Below are 24,408 nucleotides of genomic sequence, written 5' to 3' on the forward strand. Positions count from 1 at the left end.
AGAACAGAAAAAAGGACGTTAGAAAAAATAAAGATTTCATCATGTTTCTAGTTAAAACACTTCTAGCAAAAACTCATATCAGCGTAAGTGTTTTCTACGTAAACAAATCCTAACGACCCTTATTTTGTCGTCCATTTGTTCAATTGGGCTAGTCATGCACAGAAAGCCCAAACCTAATATCCACAAAACTTGGATAGCCCAAATCCAAAATCAACTTCCAAAAAGAGCTCCACGTCATTTAAAAAAAAGAAACAAATAAAGAAAGAAAATTAAAATATAAAGAGAGCAAACATGCCCTACGCTGCGCCTACCACGCCTTCCAAGGTTTTTTTTTTTTTTTTTTTTTTTTTTTTTTGTTTCGCTGCTTCTCGTTTTACCACCAAAATTGCCGTTTACTGAAAGGGCTTTAAAATAAATAAAACTCTCTCTCTCTCTCTCTCTCTCCATCTTCCTCGAAGCTCCAGTTCCAGAACTCTCTTCGAAACGCCGCCGTATCTTTCCCTCAGGTACATCTTCTACTTCCAATGCCTTTCGTTTCCGTTTCTTACTGTTATGCTTTTCAGTTAGCGTTTATCTTATCGTACCAAACCCTAGGCCTATTCCTGGTTAGGTTGTTCTTTGTTGCTTTAATTTGACTACATATTAGACTACGTATTATTTAATTTTCAATGAGAGTTGTTTTCCCTTCTGTTTTGTTTTGTTAGTATTCAGATTGGAAGTGCAATATGTAGAAATTTAGGTGCAATTTTTTTTTAGATTTTTTTGAAAATTTGGAATTTTGACATTGAAATTAAACAGGTAGGAATTACACCCAGATGTAATGAATAGTTGAAAACACATCAGAATTTTATCGAACCTGCGTTTTTATTCATTCATTAGTGGTGTCTGGGATGATTTGAATGCATTTATCTTGAAAGGGTTTACACAGTTGCTCTGTCAAATAGTGCCCAAGCTGTAGTTTTGATGGTTAATTAGTTGTCGTAATTCCGTTTTATGAGTTTGATCCTAAGTACATTTTTACACTACATATTATGAATTTAGAAATTAATCAGTTTCTTTACTAACGCATGTTAAAACGTGTTTTTAAGAACTATTTTATTAATTGAAGATATGTTTGATGGATGCTTGAGAACGTTAGTCAGTGTCCATCTGTGTCTGACCTGTTTTTAGAGGCTTATACCTAACTTTTTTCCTACTGTTCCATGATAACAGCTCTAGTAGCACCCAGAGGTTACAGTTTTGCCAAAAAAAAAAGTAGAGAACATTTTACTCTACCTTTTAAAGTGGTTAGTTCTTAATTACAGTGTTGGATTGCATACCTAATTGTAAGTGGGACACTGTCTCGCTCCTCTCGAATGGTTGTAGTGTTTATAAGTTCATTGTTTATATTCTCGCAGTTGGTACGGCAGTAAGGCAATAATTTGATTGTCAGGTATGGCAGACAGTGAGACAGTTGTTGCTCAAACATCTGATGTGATGGGGTATACATCAGCAGGATATGCTGATGCCAGCTCAAATATTGCTCCTGATACGGGTGCGTTACATTCTGAGGCTACCCCAGAGTTTTCTACCACGCCTGGTGGTTCTAGCATAGGCGATGGAAATGCATATTCTGCGGATCTCAATTCTCTCATGCAAGAATCACAAAGTTACACAACATATGAGACCAAACCGGCTGTTGGAGTGACAGATGCTAGTGGGAATGTTGCTAGTAATGAAAATGAAGTCTTGGAGTCATCTCAAGTTGCTAGTTATGATTCTTCTATGAATGGTGTTATTGCTTCTGGAGTGGGAACTGTTTCATCAGTTGATAATGGAGATGCTTCAGATAATGCTAAACCTCTTGATCCGCAACAATTTGGGGATGCTTCTGGTATGTTTTCTTGCATGTTATCTGGGTGAGATTAATTGACTTTTATTTAGCCACATGAAACCTATACCTTTCAGTAATTGATCTCAAAGTTAGCTTGTGATGATGTAATAGTAGTTTGTTAGACAAACCTCATGTTCTTGTCTGAATTGGACATTATTAAGGATTAGTTTAGTAAAAGATATGCACTCATCATGTAAGCACATCCGGAGAAGTTTCTAACAATGTCCAAGTTATCTTGTTGCTGTCATGGTAGTGGGATTTAAACGTGTGGTAATCCTATCGTTTGGTGTGTGAATTGATAATGTCTTATTTCTGGTAAATCCATAAGTTGTCAGTAAGCCAATAGAGAGTACTATTTACGGATAAAATTCTGAACATGTCATCATATGCTTTAAGGTTACAGTAAATACATTATGATGCTTGTGTTAGAATTCCTCTGTCCCACATCGGCCATAAGGCTTGAGAACAAGCCCTTTAAATAGAATTACCCCACTCTAACTAACACCGAGGCCTTTTGTGATAAAAACTCCACACCTGATGGATTGAGCAAGTGGCCAAGTGGGGACAGTATCTGTGTCGTCGGATAGTAACTGTACCCTCAGGAACAGATTGGTTGTTTTGTTCATTATTTTCCTTTAACGAATCTACCATTTTTCAAAACACAGGGATATTAAATTTTGGGATTTCGATAGCGAGTTTGTAGTTGTATCTACAAATCTTCACATGTTTGCGATTTTGTTATTCCTTATAGATTATGCTTCTGGATTTACTTCATTAGCAGTTTATGTGTTTTCTTATATTTATTTATTTCCTTTCTTTTGGTGCAGCCATGTCTGTCGAAGAAGATAGACTGTGGAATATTGTGAGGGCTAATTCCTTGGATTTCAATTCCTGGACTGCTTTAATTGAAGAGACAGAGAGGGTTGCAGAGGTACGTTTGCTGATTTTTTAGTCATTAGATGAATCTTTTGGGTGAGTGTGAATCATCTGAGGTTGAAAAAGATAAGGTTTTGGCGGAGAAATTGTTGTTATTTAAATATGAATCATATGAGGTTGCAAAACTGTGAATTTCACTGTACCTTGTACCGTTGTACATGTTCTTAGATATTTCTGTGATTGTCAGCTGCCTTAGCATACTACGGTGTTCCCATGGTTTTGCATTAGTGGGTAAATATGAAATTAACAATCTTTTGAAATAGCTGCAATTTATGTGTGTAATCTTAGATCTTATTTTTTTATTTTATGCGGCATGACAGATGGTATCTAACCTTTAGTCAATAAATGGCCTTAGAAGATAGAGGGTAAGTTTTAGTACTAATTTTTCTTACCAAGAAAATAAATTGATAGTAGTACCAATTGGAAAATGAAATAAATGTAGTGGTAATAATAGTAGTGAGATAGTGAGGAAAGGAGGATTTCCAAACTAGTAAGTTAGTAACTCAGTCTGCCCCTTTATATTATGGAAATGGTAATATGCGATAAATTTTGTGGTAACTCAATCATATTGTTGTTCTTATAAGTGAAATCTTTACTTGGTGTTTGCAATCAAATTGGTGTTTGCCACAACTCTTGCTGTTGGAATCTATCTACTGACTATTTGAATATGATTCATGCATTTACGTAGCAATTCTTTTTTGAACTAACAAATTGCTTTACGTTTATATGCAGGATAACATATTGAAAATTCGGAAAGTTTATGATGCATTTTTAGCAGAGTTTCCGTTGTGTTATGGTTATTGGAAAAAGTATGCAGATCATGAGGCACGTCTAGGTTCTATCGATAAAGTTGTGGAGGTCTATGAACGAGCAGTTCAAGGTGTTACCTATTCAGTTGATATCTGGTTGCATTACTGCATTTTTGCTATAAACACATATGGAGATCCAGACACTGTCAGAAGGTAATAGATCTTCATTTATGCATTGTTGGTGCTGGTCTTTGCTTTGGTAGTTCATGGTCGCATGGTTTCTCAGTTGCAACATACTGGTGTTCTTGCTTTCTAACGTCATTTCAGTATGATTGCAACAGTGATTCCTCACATGTATTTCCGGAAAGGTTTGAAGGGAATGCACTTTTGAAATGCTTTTCTGATGTGCAATCCCTTGCTTTTGAGGCTACAGTATGAGTGTAGCTTTTTGTTTTTTGTTTTAAACGATCTAATTCCATTTTTTGACCTCAAATATATGTTCTACCGTACCATGAAGACCTGCATCTTAGTAATTTAGAAGTCAATGAATTATGGCTCTATTTAACTTTGACACTCTGAAGTGCATCATTATGCAAATTGCTGCTGGGAAGATCTCGTCCAGTTAAGGGCTTAGATGGCCTCTATCACTGCTCCATTTGACGGACATAGTATGGTTTTATTCAGGAAGGTAAATGCAGCGTTCAGAAGTGTCATATGGTGTTAGAATGAATTGTGCCGGTGTCTCCCTTTCATGGATGTGTTTACCTCAGCTGTATTTATGTTTGTACTCATCTCACCACAATACTGCATGTTAATGGCATTTCAGGTTGTTTGAGCGAGGACTTGCTTATGTTGGAACAGATTACCTATCATTTACTCTTTGGGATAAGTACATAGAATATGAGTACATGCAGCAGGAGTGGGGCCGCCTTGCCATGATCTATTCACGAATATTAGAGAACCCAAATCAGCAATTGGATCGGTATTGGAACAGGTGACCACCAGCTGCAGATTTACATATTTGTTTAATTTAAAATTTATTTTCTGGGTTTTTTTTTCCTTCTCTCTTTTTGGGTACAGTGCTTTAGTTTTTCAGTTTATGCATTTATATCTCACAATAGCATGGCATTGAAGATAATGTCAGCGGTGATTGCCTATGCTTGTTGCTGTTTTTGAATTATTTACTTGGTAGGGCAAGGGACAAGTGTATCACTGCATGCTCGGCTAGTATTATTTACTCATTTGAAATTCAAATGTTTATTGTCTTATTTCCATTTGGGGTGCCTGGTTCCAATTTTTTGTCCTGGAATGTATGCTGTAGTTGATGGACGTACCATGCATGCGGGTAACCCTGTACCTTTGAAGTGTTCAAATATAGTACAAATATATTCTACTTGTCATCAAGTATAGAATGCCCTTCATAATATTTGGTTATAACTTATAAGTTTATATATGTGTCTAGGATTTGTGGTTCTCATAAAATTATACCAAATCTACAATTTTGTACGTTTACATGCAATTTTGAATGTTTCTCTATGGGCATGAACACTTATGTGGATAGTGCACCATTAGTTGCATAGTTTTGAAATTTGCTTGTATTAATCCTAGTGCCAATGGTTTTAACAGTTTTAAGGAGTTAGCTGGAAGTCGGCCACTCTCAGAATTGAGGACTGCCGAAGAAGCTGCAGCTGCAGCAGGTGCACATTCAGAGGGCACTGACAAAGTAAATGGGGAAGAGGTTCAATCTGATGGTGCAGAACAATCTCCTAAACCTGTAAGTGCTGGTTTAACAGAAGCAGAGGAGTTGGAGAAGTATATCACCATTAGAGAAGAGGTGTATAAGAAAGCTAAAGAGTTCGATTCTAAGATCATTAGTTTTGAAACAGCTATTAGGAGGCCCTACTTTCACGTGCGGCCTCTCAATTCTGTAGAGCTTGAAAATTGGACCAGCTACCTAGACTATATAGAAAGGGAAGGCGACTTGAACAAGGTATTTTCAGTGTATTTGATTTATGGCTTGACTCTTTTTAGTTGCCCTGCTTGTTATACATTAACTCACAATCGAGTAATATTTGCTGCACATATGCTTTATTGGCTAAACCATTGGATGAAGCAACTTTTAAAACAGGAATTTGAACTGAGACTAAAGCATGGGCCTTCAATTTGGTTTCTTTGAGGCTAAGTATTTCAAACTCTCATTTGTCAGTGCGTGTGATAGGTTCATGATGTGTTGGTAAATTTTATTGTTTTTAAAGTTCCAATGTTATGCATGCAGGTATCTTCTTGTCTTCCTAACCATCTGTCTGTCAGGCAAGGAGGGTCCCTCCTTTCCTATTTGAGGGGCCTCTCTGTTCTACTAATGGAGTATTTCTTGGGCATATCTCTTTTGTGTTTTGTTTATCTATTTGTTTCTTTTATGGTTAATGAATACACTTTTTTTGTTATTAATTTTTCATTTTTGTGAATCAGGTAGTCAAGTTATATGAAAGGTGCCTAATTGCTTGTGCTAATTATCCTGAATACTGGATTCGATATGTTCTATGCATGGAGGCCAGTGGAAGTATGGACATTGCTAATAATGCTCTTGCTCGTGCAACCCAGGTCTTTGTGAAGGTATTTCCTTGTAATTTATTTACTTGTATGCTATCAACTTAGACACCAAGATCTTTGTGATGAATGAGCTTCTATGATTCTTTATTATGAAAGATAAGGATGATTAAAACCATGTCTTCCTTTTTTCTAATCCATCTTGTATCCTCATAAGTTGTAGTTAGTGGACTGAAATTGAATGTCAGTTAATGAGAGTTAGTGTGGAGAATTGAAGTACAATGTTGTGCATGGATTTACCAAGATTGGTCTAGAATCCAGTATTTGTGACCTGTAACACTAGTCACCACGTGACTCTGAACTTAGATTTTAAGTATTGAAACTATTGTAGATTGTTGACTATTGAACCCTCAAAGTGAGCTGGGCTGTTACAGAATATGATCAACAATCAACCATGTCCTTTTTCTTCTCTCTATTTTTTCCCTGTGTTTGTAAGCCTTGCGTCTTTCAGTTGAAGAAAGGGTTCTATTTTATTTTTTTACCCCACATTTAGATACAGATAGATAACAAGAGACCCTTTTATGTGACCTTACTACCATCTTTTCATACTGGATGCGCTCATGTTACTTACATTGAAGTTAGTTGTATATTACATATGCTGATTAATTATGGTCATGTGTTGGACTGGAGATATTGCTCATAAATGAACAAATTTCATCATTCTGTTGAGTATTTTTTTTTTTTTTTTTTTTTCCTGGTAAATGTTGTGTGTTTGACCTGTTTGTCTTGAAATTACAGAGACAACCGGAGATTCACCTTTTTGCTGCTCGATTCAAAGAGCAGAGTGGGGATATACCTGGTGCTCAAGCTGCCTATCAACTTGTACATTCTGAACTCTCACCTGGTCTTCTTGAAGCAATCGTGAAGCATGCAAATATGGAACACCGTCTGGTAAGATGATGTAAACAAGTTGAACTGTACCAGTTTCATTACACATATTGCATGTTTAAACCTAGTCATTTCTTTATTTTTTCATAGGGAAATGTGGAAGCGGCCTACTCTTTGTACGAACAGGCCATTGCCATTGAAAAAGGAAAAGAGCATTCACAGACGTTACCCATGTTGTACGCTCAGTACTCTCGGTTCACTTACCTGGTAGGTTATTAGTTGATGTCTGTCTTTTATTTTGGTATACTGTTGAAGTTTTAACTTATTTTTTGTATTTCCCTATTCATTTTTTACTTCTCTAGATTGTACCCCTGCAGCGTAATTATGCTCTTTTAATAAAACAATTTTTCGTTTTTTGACTGTCAAAGCTTGGGTTTTTCTATTGATTGTTTTTTTTTAAGTCTTGTGGATCATACTAGAGTTGTTTTTTGTGGTTCTTTTTATATTTATATGTGCATTTTTCCTCTGAATTATATCTGGTATCACTTACATTTTTTTTTCAACAATCAGAACGAGAAATTGATGTCATGAAATTCTTTTGTCCCCAGGTTTCTTCGAATGCAGAAAAAGCTAGAGAAATTTTAGATGGGGCACTCGAGCATATACAATTGTCAAGAGCATTTCTTGAGGTTCTCTCTCTCTCTCTCTCTCTCTCTCTCTCTCTCTCTCTCTCTGCATAGTTACACACACATATGGATATTTTCTCCTCCCTTGTAGCCAATGTCCTAATTTCCCGCATTCCCTTAATTTTCACGTGCAGTCCATGATAGTTTTCGAGACAATACAGCCACTGCCAAAGCGAATCAATCACATAGATTCGTTAGTTGTGAAGTTCATAGAGCCCAGCTCAGAGAGCCCCAATTTTGCTAGCGTTACTGACAGAGAAGAGCTATCTGGCATCTATTTGGAGGTATAGAGTTTATGTTTTCTTGTAAGATTAACTTTTCAGAGAAGTATATATACAGTTGAGTTGAATGTTGAATGTCTCACTCTCTCTCTCTCTCTCTCACACACACACACACACACACATTTAACTATTGAAAGGTGGCCACTAGCATTACGGTCCAGTAATATTCATCTCCACTTGTCAGTAGGAGGTCTTAGGTCCAACTACCATTAATCGCGAGTTTGATACCAGATTATGTTTGGCTTAACCCAATCCGCCACCCCCCAATATCGTTGTATCCAAAAAAAATTTAGAGAAGGTGTAATGTGCCTGGGAATTTGTATGTTGGTCGAGTATGGGAGTAATATTGACCATCTTTCGTTAATTGGAGGAGTGAATCACTTGTCTTTCTAGTGGACTTCCTCTGGGAGTAGGAAGAGTTATGGTTTGGTCTGCTATGTGATTTTTTTGTTTTGAAGTCTTGTTCTTGCTTTATTAATACCCTCAGTGCATGTTTATGTTCTGTCACTGGTGAAATACTTAAATGGTTTTCGGTAAAGGATGCTGCTCTTGAAGAAGTTTGCATCCAAAGTTAATTTTCATGTGTCCCTTTGGCCTTTTAAATGCCAGAATGTTCCGTTTCTTTCAGATTTTATTTTATTTTGGCCTCCTAGTTCTGACACTCTAACAAATGACTTTGCAGTTTGTTAATCTCTTTGGAGATGCACAGTCTATCAAGAAGGCTGAGGATCGACATGCTAAGCTCTTCTTACCTCATAGGAGCAGCACATCAGAGTTGAAAAAACGTCAAGCAGAGGACTTTTTATCTTCCGATAAAGTGAAGCTAGCTAAAGGTTACTCTGGTGTTCCATCCCCCGTCCAGTCGGTCATGGGGGCATATCCAAATACACAGAACCAATGGCCATCTGGTTACGGTGTGCAGCCTCAAGCTTGGCCACCAGCTACGCAAGCTACACAGGGACAACAGTGGCCAGCTGGTTATACCCAACAGGTAGTTTTCCGACATGATTCATTTGATAGAGTAATCTTTTGTTGTTCAACGATGAATTTTTACGTTTGCCCCATTATTTTGAATCTTAAAAGAAGAAATGATTATCTGATTCTTTTGTTCAAATTTTGTTTCAATAGCCGTACAATGCATATAGTGGTTATGGAGCTGGCTACACTAATCCCCAAGCACCCGCGGTGGCGCCACAAACTGCTGCTTATGGTGCTTATCCTTCTACATATCCTCCTCAGGTATGTTATCGATGAGCATTAGTACTACTCTCATTTATTCTGGCGTTTCGTTTAGTTTCTGAGAGCTGATAGTTTAGTTGCAATCTCAGCAGGCCGTCCCGCCTCAAAGTTACGCACATCCAGCCGTGGCAGCAGTAGCACCGGCTCCGCAACCTGCTTCAGCTCCTCAGGCGTATTATGGGAGTTACTACTGACGCGGCTGGAATAGCCTGCATAGTTAGCCTTTGTAGTTTAATTTTCTTCTTTTGAAAACCTGACCGACGCTGAGTTATGTTTTTCGGAAACGTTGGTTTGTACTTCGTAGCTGACAGATTTTTGGGGGAGACAGAGATAGTGATCAGTTTAATCGTTCCTGGAAATTGTATTCGTATAGAAATTTATCGATCTTTAACATGATATTTAATTGTTGTTTACTGTAAATTCAACTATATCATCGTTGTCGGAAGATCTGGAGAGGATCTCTTTCCTCATTGGAGGATCATTTGTCAGAAGCACTTCCAGTAAAAAGGCTTTTAATAGGAGCACTTTGGAATTTGAAATAAAAATGCGAGTGTTTTGCTAAATATAATCAAAATCGTTTTTGGTGATCTGAAAACATTTTTAATTATTTTAAAAGTACTTTTAAACAGGCTTTAGATATGACTGAAAGGTAGAAGATATATACTTATTATTGAGACTTATTTATAATTGGACAAACAATAATATTGATCGTCGATGCAAGTTACAATGAAGAACTAGACAAACAAGAGCGAGATTGTCATTGAATGTGAGTCCCATGTTGGGATTTACATCTATGCAAATTCTGATACAACGCATGACTCACCCTATCAAATGTCCACACAAATAAGAACTAGATGGTCAATTCACGTGAGTCACATAATTGGAGTATTTATCAAATATAGTCAAAATTAACCCTTAATTTTAAAAATGACGCTTTTTATAAAATATAACAAATACATCCAAAATTCTACTTAAATAGACACAAATACTCTCAAATTTAACAATCAAATAAATTAAAGGCTTTTTAACCAAAATGATTCATGAATAACTCCTTAATTTGGTCCTTAACAATAAATGATAACAATAGTAGTGTTCTCGAATTTGTCTATCGTGAATCATTTTAGTTTTTCTTTGAATTTGTCCATCACTCATTTTAGTTTTTTTGTGAAAAATCTGTCAATTGCTCTGTTAGTGTGATGACGATGTGGCGCCATATCTGTCTCACAAATATAATCATACAACGACATGTGGATTAACTTTAAAAACTATTTTTATATTTAAAACTAAAAATGATATTAGCAAGAAAAAAGGCGTTGAAGGCATGATTGAAATTGTGTTGCTCCCACTTGTGGTAACCGCGACGACATTCAATGTCGGTGATGAGGGGGTCAAAGGGGATAGGATTGTGGTGGTGGAGTGTAGAAGCAAATGTGAAGTTGGACCGGAGCTTGAGGCGACAGTAGCTAAAAAGCCTTTAATTTATTTAATTGTTAAATTTGAGGGTATTTGTGTCTATTTATATGAAATTTTGGATATATTTGAATGTTTGTATAAAAAGTGACATTTTTGAAATCAAGAGTTAATTTTTGGTTATATTTGATAAATACTTCAGAATTCACATGCATTTGCGTGCAGCTTCCTGACGCAACGCACAACTTACATTGACACAATCTAAACAAACGAAAAACTTCATTGTCAATCCATGTGAGACTTAATAGTCATATCGACCTGCATTTACACGACTTCTTGTCCCAACGCACAACTCACGGCAGTAAAGTCCGAAAAAGCAAAGTTCTTTTTACACTAATTGGGTAATTATTCCTACCTTATTTGGGTGGTGCAAAATCAGTTGCCGAACCCTCACGTTATGGTGACGGACAGACTTTTGGACATTTCGGAAATTAACAATCCTTGCCACGTTCCTTTGTTTGACAAAAGCCAATCCAAACACATGGTTTTAACCCGAATTGGCAAAAACCACCCCTCCATCTTTCCTCTGTACCTTTCCACTCGGCCTCACAGAATCAGGAGATTTAGCCACACGTTTGCAAACCCCCGATCGCACGTTTGCAAACCCCCGACCAAAAGATCAAGCGGACCGCATTTGATCACGCTCTCATCCACTACTACTTTCCCAACACACCCCTTGCTACGATCTCAGCCGTCCATTTCATAACTTTATTCCCATCTGGCCCCTAAACTTTCAATTTTGTTCTCAACGTCTAATCTTTTAAAATGTGTTATTCTTCTATTATGGTTACGTGTATTTGATTCTCATAAGTAAGACTCATGTGTTTTTAATCAAACTTTTTTATAATGGTCTGAGTTTAATAGTTGTGAAAGTTATATTCTCTGACAATTCAACTCATAAAACCTATATATTATAGCCCACAATCGACTCGACCCTGATGAAATTAGACTGAAATTTTCCACTTGTGAAAAGTGTTGCTGAATTGGACTTCCTATATTAGTTCATCTTAATGGAAAAAAACTAAGGAAATGTGATACATGTAGTAGATACTAGCAAATTGACACGTTATAAAAGATTAGAGATTCAAAATCCAGTTGAAAGTCGATATGGAAAATCATAAACTTGTGGGTGGCTCGGTAAATATGAAAGAGGATCCTCTTTGTGAGGATTTCGAAGATCCCCCAATCATGTCCATTCATCATGCATACATTATGCGGGCAGAAATATTTATAAATTTTTTTATTTAAAATTAAATATAAATAATACCTGACAAAAATTGACTGTCCGATATATGATGAACAGAACTAATTGAAAGATTTCCGAAATCGAAGATCTGATCCTGATTCGGTAAATATATCCCCAATGCATATCTTTTACGCAAGCTTTTGCTTGGGGTTTCGTTGAACGGCCAAGATTCGAAGCAATCGAACGGCCACGCTTTCTTGCCGCAAAACCCTTTAAAATTAGCGAATCGGAGGCGCACAAGGCAGAAGCCGGAAGCAAGCAGCAGAAGTAGAGCCCTTTGGAAGGTACAAAGCCCCCCACTCTCTCTCTAAAAATCTCTGAATCATTTCTTCTTCCGAAGATTTCTCGCCATTTCTGAGCTTCCGTTTACTTCCGGTCATCGGAAAGCTAAGACGGAGACGAATCCGGAGCTGCCCTAAAACCTTTGGGGGTTTAGGGTTTCGGATTTGTAGTTGCCTCTCTGTGTGTGTGGATCTGCGGCCGATCAGAGTGTTGAAGGACATAACCGCGAGTTGGGGTTTACAGAGTTCGCCGTCGCTGCATGTTTTTCTTCTGAGAGAGGAGGCAATGGCGAGTTCTTATCCGGGAGCTGTTAGTGCTGTTCAGGTCAAGATTCAATCTTTATACTATTTCCGCTGTGTGTTTATATCTATTGTGTGTGTGTATAGGTGGTTTTGTATTGTGTGTAATGGATGGTTTGGGGGGTTTTTGTAGGTGGGTTCGTACTTTGTGACCCAGTACTATCAGATTCTTCAAAAGAAACCCGATGTTGTTCATCAGTTCTACTCTGATGGAAGCTCCATGATTCGTATCGATGGCGATGCAACGGAATCTGCTGCCGGTATACTGGTAATTGTTGCCTTGTTACTCGCATGGATTTGAGTTTCTTGGTCAATGATAAATCAACGTGTGTTTCTGAGAAATGATAGTCACTTTGTATTGCCATGCTCTGATTTTTTACTGTTTGGACTATATGCTGTTTCCTAGACCAAGAGGCGTGCCTCAGTTTGAATATAAAGCTACATCTCTATTATTATGTCAAGCTACAATTAAATGTTTGTGAAAGTCTAATTATCGGGGATTGGAATTGACTTACTCTGCATATGTACCGTTAACAACCTCTACTACATGCTCCTGATGTTTATGGCCCCCAATGCTTTCCTTTAGTCATGGATAACTTTAAGTGGTAGCTGATGAGGTTCATCCCAATTACGAACCAAGGATAAATAAAAAGGGAACTTTAGATGTATGGAAGTTGTTGGAATTGACTATCACCTTAAGTTTAGTGTTGTTGATTCCGAGGGAAAATTTAATATGTAACCCCTGCTTTAAGACTTTTAACTTATGGTTTGTATGTCCATTATTTGATCCTCTGTCAAGTGGTGTTGAATGTTAATGCACAACCTTCTACATTCATGCAAGCATGTTTGTCATTTCAGATGACTCATTTGTATTCGTAGGTTGGATAGTTTTAGATCTGTGTGTTGTTTATTTTGTGCCCCTGTTATGTCATTAGCTCATGTGATGCTTTTTTTTTTCCCTGCAGCAAATTCATTCACTCGTAGTATCTCTAGGTGTTACCTCAATTGAGATCCAGACAATCAATTCCAGTGATTCTTGGGATGGAGGTATTCTTGTGATGGTTAAAGGGTTTGTTAAAACAAGGGAATCAAGTGGAAAGAGGAAATTTGTCCAGACTTTCTTTCTGGCTCCCCAGGACAAAGGTTATTTTGTTCTCAATGATATGCTTCAGTTCATTGAGGATGAAGTTGCTTTCCAACATCCTGAACCCATACAGTCAGAAAGCAGATTTGATATGCAACTTAGCGCTTCTAGCCCCCTTCCGGAACCACCAGGTGCTGTGACACTGCTGATATTACTTTGCTGGAGAAAGTTGGTCTGTATGTATTGGCTATAACTCAGGTTTTTTTTGTTTTCTTGCAGTTTCTGACTATGTTTATGAGGAGGATCCCAGGGAGTATGTGAACTCTGTTGATGTAGAAGATGATCCAGTTGATAAGTATAGTCTCCCAGAGCAACAGGTGCAGCAAGATTTTGAGACTGAAGTTGTGGTGGAGGAAACTCCTGCAGAGGAGACATATTCTTCGTTTCAAAGTGTGGTAAACAATGTGCAAGACGAACCTGCTGCTGCTGTGGAGGAACCGGTGGGAGAGCCTCAAAAGAAAACTTACGCTTCTATAGTATGTGCCTAAACCCATTGTTGTGTGATCATGTCTTTATGGCCTTCTCTGCATCTTTGCGTGAGTGAATTTTTCTTTTGTGCATCAGCTGGAAACTACTTCGACTATACTGCTGTTGCACAACAATCTTACATTCTGTTAAGCTCTATTTTGTTGAATATGCTTTTGTAACTTGTGCTATATATTTTGTTGTATATGACTGAAAAATAATAGTTGCGGGTTGCTAAAGAACCGTCTGCACCAGTAGCAGCTCCACAACCTTATAATAGAAGTGCTCAAACTTCATCAGAGTGGAGTTACACACCTCAGCCTGCTGTTGAACAATCCAACTCTGCTCAGTCATTTGTGCCCGAGTCTGGGGCAGAAGCAACAGAGGAAGGTTATGCACTGGAGGAAGAAGGTAGCTTTTGAGCCATATTTTACGCTTTATGACATCAGTGAACTAAATTATCCATTGTTATTTTGTTGACCATGCTGGTTGTTACACCTGGTTATATTGCATTCTACTGTATTATAAATTTATTAGATTATTTTCTTTTGCAGAATGAAACTGATGAGTGACCATGCTATTAATTTTTGTATTTTAAATTGTATGACAAAGATTCATAATTTGATTTTTAAAATGAGAAATTGGTTGGTGAGCTCCATGTATGAGGAATTTAGGATTGAAATTTTAGTTTCTTTGGTATGTCGAGATGTAGTTTTATTAATTTAACTTAGTACATTTTAAGCTTTTGTAAGTTGAACCTCGTGTTAAATTATTGTTCCAGGTGAACTTCTGAAATCTGTCTATGTAAGAAATTTGCCTCCTACGGTTTCTGAAGATGAGATTGAGGAGGAGTTTAAAAACTTTGGTCAAATTAGACCTGATGGGGTCTTTGTTAGGGCTCGCAAGGTGAGTGTCTCTACAATTACTGCCAGTATCTATGAACTGGATCGGAGCTAAAGTAGAAATTGGTGCATGCAGGAAATTGGAGTCTGCTACGCTTTTGTTGAATATGAAGACATTGCTAGCGTTCACAATGCACTCAAGGTTTGATTTTTTTGTTAGAAGGATTTGAGTTCTTTGTTTACCTTTCAAAATGTTCATTGGATTAAGGCAAATTTCCTTTTATTTGATGAAAGTCTTCTCAGTCCTCATATGTGGTCCTGCATCTGTTGCGGTTTCTTAGGGCATGATGCATTTGTCTTTGGGCGTTCAATTGTTTAAAGAGTTCCCATACTTGCACTTTTGTCAACGTTGATGATCTATCTGCCTTTGTATTTGCTTTGTTATTTATTTTTTGGGCGTGCTTGTAATTTACACCTCTATACTTAAATATGTGTGGGCTTTGTTGTTGTGGCGTTTTGGCGCTTAAGGTCATTGGTTGCAGATGAATGGTTCAATCTTTCAATGCAAAGTGTAATTTGGATTTCTTGTGGGATATGGTCAGTTATTAGATAATCTCAATGGGATTCTTTATCAAGAGTTAAATGCAAAGTATTATTGTGATGATCTGTATATGTTGTGCATGGCCTGAAAGCGTGTTTTTCCCTGTAGGCATCTCCAATTCATTTAGCTGGAAGGCAAGTTTACATTGAGGAGCGGAGACCAAACAGCGCTGGAGCGGCAGCTCGAGGAAGTAAGTGCTTAATTTCATTATCCTTACATGATTAAAATCTTTGATGTGGCAAAGTTAAATGCTGTCAGACTATGCCTGCATTCTTTAAATACTGTATCTGTTGGAAAAACTTGACTGTTAGGGGATGTACCGGGGATGTTGGGTGGAGTCCTGGAGATGCCCCTCATGGTTGTGTTTGTCCTAACTCCTCATGTTGGCAGCTGCTGCAAGGAAGTGGTGTTGCCTTCATATATCGTGGAAATTTTTTGTGTTAGGGATAGAGAACATGCCTTTTCTCAATCAGTCTCGGAATCAATTTTGCATTACTCGTATAATCTGTCAGTATGATGTGCATGTCAAGGTTTTTCGTGGAATCACATCATTTCTGTTCATGAGCTTAGTGAGTCTATTGGCATTGCCAGCATTTAGAATGTGATCTACCAAATTATGAAGCATCTGTTTTCATTAGAGTTAACTGGTTAATTCGCTCAACTTTTGGTCTCATTATGTGCATTTTGATTTTTAAACCAGGAGGAAGGGGCAGAGGCAGAGGCGGTTACCAAACTGACGCCACAAGGGGGCGTTTTGGTGGCCGGGGTTCAGGCAGGGGTAGTTACCAGGATGGAGATTACAACAGACCAAGAGGCAATGGTTTCCATCAGCGTGGCACACGATAAGCCAGCAAGGATTTTAGAAGTTCCAAGTCCACACGGACAGAATATCGAAGGAAAATTTACGTGAGGGGTGATTGAAAGCTTTTCGAATGCAGAAGATTCCCGATCGAGTATTTTCCTCTCTAGATAGTTTCATCAAATTGTATTTGTACTTTTTTGAGTGTCACATGAAATTTTATTTGAACTTCCGTTTACAATTACAAGTTTTCGTACCCCTTGGATAGTTTTTATCATGCAATTCAAGCGGGGAATTTTGGGCCTTCGACGCCCCTAGTTGTGAGGGTATGTGTTAAGATGTTTGTTTCCAGTTTTCTATATGAAGGTATTCTGTTTTCGTTAATTTTTCGTGTTTCTGTTTTGTTGTGCCTTTGCTTCAAGACCTATTATTCTGTTTTTCCGGTGATCGGATTTACTTCCGTTCTCATTCCGAGTATCGTCACTAACGGAAGAGGTAAAAAGTGAGGGGACAAATCATCTGGCAAAACTTTATACCATTTCGTCTAAGAAAAATGTTACATGAGTATTCATCGTCTACAATGCCCTCTGGTCATTGCTTGCTATTGTTCTTCAGCTTCAAAATTATGACTACAATAACAGATGCAGCCCCCGTATATGCTTTACAACCTAGTCACCATACAATGCTATCAAAAGATTTTTTTAGGCACTTGCGGATGCCATGATTCCCTCATGAAGATAAGATGGCATGGCACGAGGATCGTTCTCCGCTTCAGCTTCGTCCTCGTCGTCCTCTACTTCCCAGAGAAAACCGGCGTATGCTGCGTGGACAAAGCTGAAATTGAAAAATGGCAAGTCATGTTATAAAGGGTGTGCGGCAATCATTTCCGTTAATTTAGACCTAAAATTCAACCTACCTGTCTTGAGGTGCAGCTTGGACTGCTCGTTCATAGTAGCTTAAGGCTCTCTCTTGGTCATGGTGTAGCTCCCATATTAGCTTAGCGTATAGAGCCATAACTTCACCATCATTAGGATCTGCTAGGATAGCTCTATGGTAGTACTCCTCTGCCCCATGAAGATCTCTCTTGGTCTGAAAACAAACATTTGATTTTAGTATACTCACAAAGACCGGAAATTAAAAGTCGAAAACACATCAGACGTGGGTTAGGTCAGTTTAGCCAAGGCAGTGTGTCCCCTCTTACACCCGAGTTTGATTCTCATCTTCGTATACTAGAGTAGTTTTGAAAGTTGAAGACACAAAGTTATAGAAGCAGTGGAGATTCACCTTATACAAAAATTGAGCATAATTTCTAAGGAACAAAGGGTTGCCTGGATTTTCCTCAACCAGCTTCTTGTGATGCGTCTCAGCCCCATGGTTGTCATCTCCTCCATCACCATCATAGCCATCCCAATTAACATCTCCACCACCGCGGCTACCGCTTCCACCACCACCACCACTACCACCACCAAACCCTAGCCCCCTTGCAAGATACATTTCTTGACTCGCAAGCTCTCTTTTTTCCTCAAACCCTGTATTCCATATTTTGTCCAAAAACTTCACATCCCGAGTTAAGCTCATGTTCTTCACCTTCTCCTCTAAACAAACATTTTTGCCTTCCATCGCCGCCACTCTCTCCACATTCTCCTCATCAAACTCTTCTTCTTCTTCTTCTTCCTCGTATTCCACATCACTATCGTCCTCATCGTCCTCGTAACCACCCGACTTATGCAACGAAGGAGACGGTATAGTTTGCAGCATCGTGCACTTGGATCTTGCGGAGAACATGTTGAGTAGTTTTGAATCAAAGAACTGATCCTCAGTGTCACAAGAAGCATAGGCCAGTCCTTCCAAGTTCCCATCAGACTGAGCCCTTCGGAACCCGGTTAGCGAATGCCGGTCCAAATCAAGGGAGGAGTGAGAGATTGGTGAGGAGTTGTGTGAGATGTTGAGATATCCAGGTTGGTGGAATGAGAACTTGGTGGGAGCATGTTGGTGGAAGGTGTTTGGTTTGGGATCTGAGTGATGATTGCTGATGATGTTAGGGCTTTCTGAGGCGTATGATGCAAGGAGAGATCCAATCACTGGGGTTGATGAGCTCCTTAGCAACATGATTGAAAGCTTTTGCTGATGATTTTCTGTGATCTGTTATGCTGACAAAATTCTGTAAATGTCGGCAATAATAATATATGAGTTAGTGAAGTTGTATTATGAAGCTCAATTATTACAATATGCAGCCAAAAATTCAATATATTTATTTTCTATCGTTAGGTTTGTTCGGAAGTGCTTTTGGAAGAGCCAAAAACACTTTAGAGAACGTTTGGTAAAGAAACATAAAAGTGCTTCTTGGTCATTTAAGCGATGGGATATTTTGTGAACTTTTGAGATCTTCTAGTAAAAACATTTCTGGTGAACGTTCTTGTGAGCTTATGAGCATAAATACTTTCTACATAAATAGTCTAAATAGGCTTGAAGTGAATTATGCAGTTGTAGACCATGTACACTTTCCGATTACGAAAATCTTTAAACCTATTCTAATCCTAACCCATACGAAACTACAACATTTTCTTTCAAAAAATGAATCTTGAAAAAAGAGAAGAAAAAAAGGGGGACTAAAAGAAGAACTGTCCCATGAAAGCATTTGAAAACATGAGAAAATGAATAACAACGAGGAAGAAAGAAGCATTACCACTTTTTGGGATTCCAATTCCAAACACTCCTAAATTCCAATGCCGTAAAGGAAAAAGAATTATATTAATTAGCTTTTGTGTTTTTCTGCAGACATTGCTTCTGATATATATAGGGGCGGCTGGAATCTGGAGACGTGTGTTCTTATTGAATTTGACTTCCTTTTTTCCTTGGAAAATAATAAAAATATGATGAATGGTTGTATTTTGTTTGGTGAAAAATATCAAGTTTTGGTTGTTTTCCTAGGCTGGAAAAGGTAAAGGATCTTCCTGGAAGCTGATGCGAAATGAAAGCTGTGCGGTGCAGCATATCCACCGTTGAATGCTCTCTCTCTCTCCACCGCCTTTCTTCAGAAAAATCACATGACACTTGACCATTACAAGTTTTGGTTCTTTTCTTGGCCTGCCTAGGAGGAGAGGACGGCTAGCTACAGTTAACTAATAGGGTAATATAAGAGAGACTAAAATTATAGACGGAATTTTGAAAATTAAATGATATTGAAATTGATGATTGATTTATTTATTTATTACTTAAACGTTTATAAAAATGTTTATTCTTATTAAGGACGCATCATTCGGTTTACAAATTTTATCTCCAAATTTAGTCTCGCAAGTTTTACTCTAGGTAACGAAAAGTACTTAAAGTTGATAAACACTTGTGCTTTGTCCTCGTTGTGCAAGTAACTTTACAGCCGTACACGTGGCAGCGATTGGACGGACACAACGGTTAACGGCGTGCCTTCCATAATTTATGGTCAACGAACAATATTCATGGTGACAACAAGATTCATTCGATGCATTGTATTGTTTTTTGAAATGCATTTGAGCCTCGAGGCATCACAGCGCTTTTTCTAGAACATTTTAATTTGAGATTGATACGCTACTAGTACTACGATTTAGTTGTGTTTCTTTTCATTTACAAGTGGTAATTTTTTCTTTAAAAATTTTAAGTGAGAGCTCATGTAATATTGTTGATACGGTCTAGTCCTAATTCATTTATTTAAGGAAGCTCTAATGAAAAATATTTGGGCCAACTTTTTCTTAACAAAAAATTACCATAAACTTTTATTTAACCAAAAGGAATTAAGATTTAGGGAATTTTAACGAAAAGCTCCCGGTATTGTTCACTTTAACGAAAAATCACATTTTTACACTAAAAAGTCAATCCTGTTACTATTCTCTTTACCCTTTATTTTGTTCTTATCGTTAAAACTCAAAATTTTCAGATCATTTTTATTAATTTTCCATAAGATTTAACCATAAGGAGAAAACTATTCATCTACCAGCCCTACAAACATTAAAAACATGGGCTGAATTAAAGCCCAACCTGCAATAAAATTCTTGTTCCATAATTACCCCTAACAGGCTGGAATATATGCGTGGACGAGCTTGTCGCTTGGTATTCCCCAAAGCAACAGGAATGCATGATAGAGTTTGTCCTGTCAGATCATTTTGAGGGAGATTGGCCCATTAATGCTAAAAAATTTATTCACAAAAAAAAAAAAAAAAAAAAAAAAAAAAAACGTCATTTTGATACAATTAGACTACTAGTCACCTTTTGTAGAGTATGTTATTATCCATAAGCTAACATAGTCTTGCATCCAAAAATAAGATTAATATAATTAAGGTACATCTTATAAGAATTTTTAGGGTTTATCAATTATATTGTCACATTGTATTATTGGTTTACTTATGATGATAATGATTAATGACTGCTAACGATATAACTGATATTTCGTATCTTAAGTCATAATATGTAACTATGAATAAATAAGTATATATACAAACTCAACATCAATGAAATGGTACACTACATAAACCACCATGGGGTTTCTAATGGTTGGGGACATATTTCATTCATCTTCTTTTTCTTTCCCCTGGATTTTATTTATTTTTATTTATTTATTTTGAACAGCTTTCCCCTGGAAATTAAGCCTCAAAAGGTTGTTTAATTTCCTTTGGCCTTCAAGGCAGCAGCATCGGATTTTTCATGAGCAAAAAGATTAATTAATTAATTAATTAATTCAAAACATACGTATTTATTCTACGGAAAAAAAAAAAAAAAAAACATATAGTGTATCATCCATGAGATAGATGTATATTTTGTTATTGTTCCATAAATAGTGTGAGTTATTTTGTTTTAGTTTCAGAAATAATGTAGATTATTTTACTGTAGTTCCAGAAATAATGTAAGTTATTTTGGTTAAGTTTAATAAATAGTCTAAGTTTGCTGTAATTTCAGAAATAATGTTTATTTTTTTCTTTTTTTATAAATAGTGTGGGTTATTTCGATTCAATTTATTTATTTATTTATTTATTTATAAATAGTTTGTAATTATGTTGTAGTTTCAGAAATAGTGTGTGAGTTATTTTCGTTCAATTTCAGATATAGTGGTGGTTATTTTGCTGTAGTTTCAGAAATAATGTTTATTTTGTTCCCTTCCAGAAATAGTGTGAATTAATTTGTTGTGGTTCCAGAAATAATGTGGGTTATTTTGATTTTGTTCAGAAATAGTGTGAGGTAGTTTGGTTATGTTTCAGAAATAGTTGAGGTATTTGTTGTCGTTCTTGAAATAATGTTCACTTTGTTCCATTCAGATCAGTTTTCAGATATAGTGTGTAATTTTTCCATAGTTTTAGAAATAATGGGTTATTTTGGTTCAGTTAATAGTCTATTATTTTCATAAGAACTGATTTCCAACGAAGTCAAGTACTTTGCTTCTGAGTTCTTCGGAGAAGACGACAAGGAAGAGAGAGAGTCAAATTTAATGGAAATACTTTTGCAAATTACAACAGAAATAAATGAAAATTAAAATACTTTTGCAAATTACAATGGAAATAAATGAAAATTAAATTCTTCTATCATTAATCTTTTGTGTTAGTAGATCTAGTAACAGTTACTCTCTCATGCACATATTAAATTCTCGTTTGGGGTTGATAATTTTTTTTAAATGAAAACTAAAAGCTTACTTTTGAATTAATTAAAATTTGTCTTGATTCTATTTTTTGTTCTCACACAAATAAAAAAACTATAAAATAAATAAAAACCATAAAGTTGATGAAAGTTTAATGAAGATCATTGCATATGATGAAAGCAAGAGAATGATTAGTAGGTCCCCATCCGCAAATGGTGATCAATTTGGCAAAGAAAGTGCAGTCAAACACGTGACAAAAGGTTCTAAGCCACCTGGAATAGGAGAGGAAGTCCCATGAACGGCAGGAACCACCATCGGCTGAAGATTGTTAAGGGTAAAATTGGATGCTTAATAAATTATTTTGTTTATGCCAGTCTCGTTGGGCTGGTTTGTTATTCTGTTTCGTCTTAACCATTAAATAAAGTTAGTACATGATTTTTTGTTAAACTTCAAAGTATGGAAGCTCTTTTTATTAAAGCATCTTGAGTGCAAAGATTCAGATCTATATTTATTTGAATCTCAAAAAGGTGGTGGATTAATATATTTTGGTTTCTGCCCCAATGTAAAAACTCAAATCTTAAGACTTGTTTTGAGTCTTAAGATTTGAATCTTTGCATCAGAGGAGAAGACATTGGGCTCAGAACTCATATTTGAGTTTTAATAATTTGGTTATGTGCATTGAGATGATTGGACTCAAAACTCAAATATCATTTTCTTGATTAGACTCAAATCTATATTGTAACCCCTATTTTGGGTCTCAACTTCGCCGAAGATTTATATATGAGTTTTTAGTCTTCGGTGCATTGGAGAATCTCATACTCAAGTCTCAATTTTACGATGCATTGGAGATGCTCTTATAAGTGGAATATCTAATATTCAACTCTTATAGAATCAGTGTTCTAAAAATCGGCCTAGGCGGTGAAGACCCACCGGGATTTAGGGCAAATCGTTTTAAAAAATCGATCAGGAGGTAGGTGGCACCTAGGCAATCCTAGGCGGCTTCTAGTCAGTCCTAGGCGGATTTGATTTATTTATTTTTTTTAAATTAATTGTGTGCTTTTTTATTTTTTAAGTTTCATGGTGGCATACTTATGGAAATTGTGTACATAATTTGCAAAGGATGGATTGACTACAAGTTCATCCAATTATGAAATGAATTGGAGAACTTTTGAGGGGATACATAAAAAAAAAGAATAAATAAACTAGAAACAACAACGTTAAATAATTTAATCTATGTATAATCCAATACAAGGATCATGAACAAGAAGAATTTAGTCTATCATCCAAGAATACTCCTCATTATAATTATATGCTTAATATTGAACTTGTTGGATGGATGTACTTTGTGTATTCTTCTACTTCTATTTTTACATTTTATCATTATTCTATTATCCGTACAAGTATAGTTTTTTTTTTTTTTTTTTTTTAATTTTTTTTTTAAGTGTAAATAGGCATTTATTTACAAGATATATAATAAATTTACATAAATCCGCCTAGGCCGTCTAGGCGCTAGGCCCTTATCAGCCGTCCGACTAGCGGCTAACGTATTTTAAAACCTTGTATAGAATATAAGTCTTGAGTTCAATAAATAATGGAAACTGTTATTGTCACTCCAAAAATCTTATTATGCATTCCTTAAAAGTGCATTTTCTTTCAAAATATAAAAAGTTTGGAGTGCAAAATGAGAATTCTGAAGTGTCAATAATAATTACCTAACTAATTATAATTAATTCGTCTCTCTCAATATCTTTGCATGGAAGGAAAAAAAATGATACATATTTTCTTCGGGGTGTTGTTATTAGCACTCCAAAAAGTCATTGTGCACAATTTTATGTATTTGAAAACAAAATCCAATTGCAAAGAGTGCACAATAATTTTTTTATTTTTTGAAATGCCTATACCATCTCCCATTTTTCTTTAAAAAAATTATAAACACGTACCTTTTAGCCTCTCATGCCCCTTCTTTTAAATTCGCAATTGTGTATCTTAAGTAGAATTTATATGAATACACAACCAAAATTTAAGGTCAATTCAACTTCTTTTTCGTTTTTGTTTATTAAAAAAAAACTATATGATTTATATTAAATTCATCTTTATGAGAAATAAAAAGGATTTAAATCCGAAATACAATGAACTAAAAAAAAAAAAATCCTAACCATACAATCCACTACTTATGTTTTTATTGGATTGGTTTGATCAAAGATCACTTTCTAGTGGGACTTATCTTAAAAGAAAAAAAAATGGTTTGATCAAAGATGACTCTCAAATGGGACTCATCTTAAACAAAAATTATGTTTGCCAAAAAATAGTTTTATTTTCTTTATTGTTGATCATCATTATGTTCTTTTATTCCAAGATTTTTACTCATTGAAATGTTATTTTAACATAATGAAAAAGAGTGGTGAATTTATTATTACTAATTCTTTTATTTTGCGTTGTAGAATCTTTTTTGCTTTTAACAC

The 24,408-nt window shown here is 36.3% G+C and overlaps 3 protein-coding genes across 9 annotated transcripts; 2 read left to right on the forward strand and 1 right to left on the reverse strand.

Moving 5' to 3' along the window:
- Positions 1–378: 378 nt before the first annotated feature.
- On the forward strand, positions 379–9,644 carry LOC137725499 (pre-mRNA-processing factor 39-1-like). 6 transcript variants are annotated; one of them, XM_068464207.1, is made up of 15 exons: positions 379–506; positions 1,213–1,286; positions 1,398–1,873; positions 2,701–2,804; positions 3,542–3,771; positions 4,385–4,552; positions 5,185–5,548; positions 6,028–6,171; positions 6,904–7,056; positions 7,144–7,260; positions 7,602–7,682; positions 7,814–7,963; positions 8,643–8,951; positions 9,089–9,199; positions 9,289–9,644. In XM_068464207.1, exons 3-15 carry the CDS (start codon positions 1,435–1,437, stop codon positions 9,391–9,393), a joined length of 2,475 nt encoding a protein of 824 aa, XP_068320308.1. In that variant the 5' UTR covers positions 379–506; positions 1,213–1,286; positions 1,398–1,434; the 3' UTR covers positions 9,394–9,644. The 6 variants fall into 6 exon arrangements, with proteins under 6 accessions (XP_068320308.1, XP_068320312.1, XP_068320311.1 ...); XM_068464211.1 differs by having other exon boundaries at positions 9,292–9,644; XM_068464210.1 differs by having other exon boundaries at positions 1,433–1,873.
- Positions 9,645–12,144: 2,500 nt separating this feature from the next.
- LOC137725726 (nuclear transport factor 2) lies at positions 12,145–16,731 on the forward strand. The gene is made up of 9 exons (XM_068464494.1): positions 12,145–12,521; positions 12,630–12,764; positions 13,462–13,771; positions 13,860–14,116; positions 14,330–14,516; positions 14,887–15,011; positions 15,084–15,149; positions 15,657–15,738; positions 16,249–16,731. The coding sequence occupies exons 1-9, from the start codon at positions 12,483–12,485 to the stop codon at positions 16,392–16,394; spliced, it is 1,347 nt and encodes a 448-aa protein (XP_068320595.1). The 5' UTR covers positions 12,145–12,482; the 3' UTR covers positions 16,395–16,731.
- Positions 16,732–16,835: 104 nt separating this feature from the next.
- Positions 16,836–19,113, reverse strand: LOC137725727 (uncharacterized). Of its 2 annotated transcripts, XM_068464495.1 has the most exons (4): positions 19,034–19,113; positions 17,632–18,508; positions 17,264–17,436; positions 16,837–17,181 (listed from the first exon to the last, which is right to left on the reverse strand). In XM_068464495.1, the coding sequence occupies exons 2-4, from the start codon at positions 18,454–18,456 to the stop codon at positions 17,049–17,051; spliced, it is 1,131 nt and encodes a 376-aa protein (XP_068320596.1). In that variant the 5' UTR covers positions 18,457–18,508; positions 19,034–19,113; the 3' UTR covers positions 16,837–17,048. The 2 variants fall into 2 exon arrangements, with proteins under 2 accessions (XP_068320598.1, XP_068320596.1); XM_068464497.1 differs by lacking the exon at positions 19,034–19,113 and having other exon boundaries at positions 16,836–17,181; positions 17,632–19,014.
- Between the last annotated feature and the right edge of the window lie 5,295 nt (positions 19,114–24,408).

This window comes from Pyrus communis, chromosome 2 (genome assembly GCF_963583255.1).
Source record: "Pyrus communis chromosome 2, drPyrComm1.1, whole genome shotgun sequence".
NCBI lineage: Eukaryota > Viridiplantae > Streptophyta > Magnoliopsida > Rosales > Rosaceae > Pyrus > Pyrus communis.

Excerpts from the sequence above, each read along its gene's own strand:
- LOC137725499 (XM_068464207.1), top strand. The coding sequence starts at position 1,435 with ATGGCAGACAGTGAGACAGTTGTTGCTCAAACATCTGATGTGATGGGG. Across the intron at positions 5,549-6,027 it reads GGGAAGGCGACTTGAACAAG|GTAGTCAAGTTATATGAAAG; the intron begins GTATTTTCAGTG and ends TTTGTGAATCAG. Across the intron at positions 8,952-9,088 it reads CAGCTGGTTATACCCAACAG|CCGTACAATGCATATAGTGG; the intron begins GTAGTTTTCCGA and ends TTGTTTCAATAG.
- LOC137725727 (XM_068464497.1), bottom strand. The coding sequence starts at position 18,456 with ATGTTGCTAAGGAGCTCATCAACCCCAGTGATTGGATCTCTCCTTGCA. Across the intron at positions 17,437-17,631 it reads ATGCTCAATTTTTGTATAAG|ACCAAGAGAGATCTTCATGG; the intron begins GTGAATCTCCAC and ends GTTTGTTTTCAG. Across the intron at positions 17,182-17,263 it reads CAAGCTGCACCTCAAGACAG|CTTTGTCCACGCAGCATACG; the intron begins GTAGGTTGAATT and ends TTTCAATTTCAG.
- LOC137725726 (XM_068464494.1), top strand. The coding sequence starts at position 12,483 with ATGGCGAGTTCTTATCCGGGAGCTGTTAGTGCTGTTCAG. Across the intron at positions 12,522-12,629 it reads GAGCTGTTAGTGCTGTTCAG|GTGGGTTCGTACTTTGTGAC; the intron begins GTCAAGATTCAA and ends GGGTTTTTGTAG. Across the intron at positions 13,772-13,859 it reads CCCCCTTCCGGAACCACCAG|TTTCTGACTATGTTTATGAG; the intron begins GTGCTGTGACAC and ends GTTTTCTTGCAG.